Below are 2,247 nucleotides of genomic sequence, written 5' to 3'. Positions count from 1 at the left end.
GGAGAGATAGCGTGAGAGACAGCAGAACAGAGAGATTGAAGGAAGAGAGAGTGAGTGCAAGAAAGGTGAGAGAGAGAGAGAGAGAGAGAGAGAGAGAGAGAAAGAGGGAGAGATAGCACGAGAGACAGCAGAACAGAGAGAATGAAGGAAGAGAGAGAGAGAGTGCAAGAAAGGTGAGAGAGCATGAGAGAGAGAGAGAGAGAAAGAGAGAGACAGCAGAACAGAGAGATTGAAGGAAGAGAGAGAGAGTGCAAGAAAGGTGAGAGAGCATGAGAGAGAGAGAGGGGGGGGGTAGAAAATATATGGCAATATCTTCTGCCACTTACCTACAGGTAGACCCAATATGTGTTCGGGAGACGTTAATGCAAACCTGAATCGACGGGTGTCATGGCTGATTTCCTACAGAGGTGGTAGCAGCAGCAATGGTGGTGGTTGGAGGAGAAAACAGAGAAGAAGAAATACCATTAGAGTTAGACTACAAACTGAAACGGAATGGGTGGTGATGGTGGAGGCAGCGTCTATTGTAAACATGGTAACTTAGCTTCAAATGTAGACCAAATCACCAACAAAGAGTACCGTTATGGAATTGTCAGACATAACAGCCACATCTCCCTTAACTCATTTTACGGCAAATATTCAATATACCCACTCCAAATTTCATTACTCTAAACTGCAGAAAGCAGTTTTATACCAATGTATTTTTTTGTTGTAGAATGTCAAGTTTTCTGAGGATTTGCAGAAAATACCAATTCCATATTTTTTTGGTAGATATTTGCCATAAATACTGGAATAACCATGAAAATTAATTTCGCTGTCAAAGGGTTAATATTAGTTAATTAGAATATAAAGAGAATAAGGAATGTCATCAATATCATAATCAACTTCGTTAGTGTAATCAGCCTCATCATTGTTGCTATCATTGGTTAATCCTTTTATTGCAGAAAATCAGATATAACCAATCAAAATTTAATTACCCTTAATTGCAGAAAGCAGTTTTATATCCCAATCTATCTTTTGTTGAAGAATCTCATGTTTGAAACTATTTTCTCTTGAGACATGTCAAGTTTATTGAGGCAACAGGACTTGCAGAAAATACCAATTCTAATATTTGGTAAATATTTACCATAATTACTGGAATAACCATGCTATTTTATTTTTCAGTGGTGCCAAGTAAAAAGCGCCCAGTACACTCTGTAGAGCGGTTGGCATAAGGGAGGGCACCAAACTGTAGAAACCATTCCAAAACAGACAATTGGGGCCTGATGCAGCACTCCAGTTAGCCAGCTCCTGCCGAACCATCCAACCCATACCAGCATGGAAAAACAGATGTTAAATGATGGTGAAAGGGTTTTAAATCAACCCCTATAATCTTAAGCCTTTACTGTTCAGATTACTCAGTTAAATGTTAGGCTTGTTTATTTCATATCATTTTGTATTAATCACACATCATCTCATAGCTTTGAGGTTTCAATATTTATCCTCTTAGCATTCAGATTACTCACTCCGTCAAATGTAACGTGCTTATTTATTCACATTGTTTTGAATTAATTATGCATCATCTCATAACTTCAGGATTTCAATGATGTGATTGTTTATTCTCAGAATGACATTGTAGGGAAGGTGTAAGAGGCTGGATTTGGCCAGTTTAAACATAAAAAAAGAGAATATTTGGACTGGTTTACCTTTTTAACCCACAGACCCAGTATGAATCAACTTATCAATTGCTCAACTACTAGGAGACATGCGATAAATTATAACAGTGTTTGTTCTGTGGAACTGGTCTATTGAGATCCAACAGCACAAAAGTTGTGTATATTGGGGAAAGATCTAGTGACAGACATGAGCAACTTTTTATGAAAAGTGGGCTGCATGAGACCTCACCAAGCATCAAGCAGGTTACATTATTAAAGATATTCAAGATTATGTAGCATCTTGGCCTTGAATATCCTTGCAATCACTGCTGGGCAGTAACACAAACCAGGTACGAAGCAAACAAGGAATCATTCAACTACCAGGTGACATACAACAAATGTTAACAATAGGCGTAGAAGTGGCTGTGTGGTAAGTAGCTTGCTTACCAACCACATGGTTCCGGGCTCAGTCCCACTGTGTGGAACCTTGGGCAAGTGTCTTCTACTATAGCCTCGGGCTGACCAAAGTCTTGTGAGTGGATTTGGTAGACGGAAACTGAAAGAAGCCCGTTGTATATATGTATATATATATATATATATATATATATATATATAT

General features: G+C 38.5%; 1 protein-coding gene across 1 annotated transcript in view; it reads right to left on the bottom strand.

Annotated features, from left to right (window-relative positions):
• Window positions 1-2,247, bottom strand: part of LOC106880033 (NADH-cytochrome b5 reductase 3) — a 43,195-nt gene that overhangs the window by 14,642 nt on the left and 26,306 nt on the right. Inside the window, exon 3 of the mRNA XM_052976806.1 lies at window positions 327-399. Within this exon, the coding sequence (XP_052832766.1) occupies window positions 327-399 (73 nt within the window). The remainder of the gene's footprint in view (window positions 1-326; window positions 400-2,247) is intronic.

This window comes from Octopus bimaculoides, chromosome 25 (assembly GCF_001194135.2).
Source record: "Octopus bimaculoides isolate UCB-OBI-ISO-001 chromosome 25, ASM119413v2, whole genome shotgun sequence".
In the NCBI taxonomy this organism is placed as follows: Eukaryota; Metazoa; Mollusca; class Cephalopoda; order Octopoda; family Octopodidae; genus Octopus; species Octopus bimaculoides.
The sequence above is the reverse complement of the archived record's forward strand: the minus strand, read 5'-3'. Positions and strand labels throughout refer to the sequence as shown.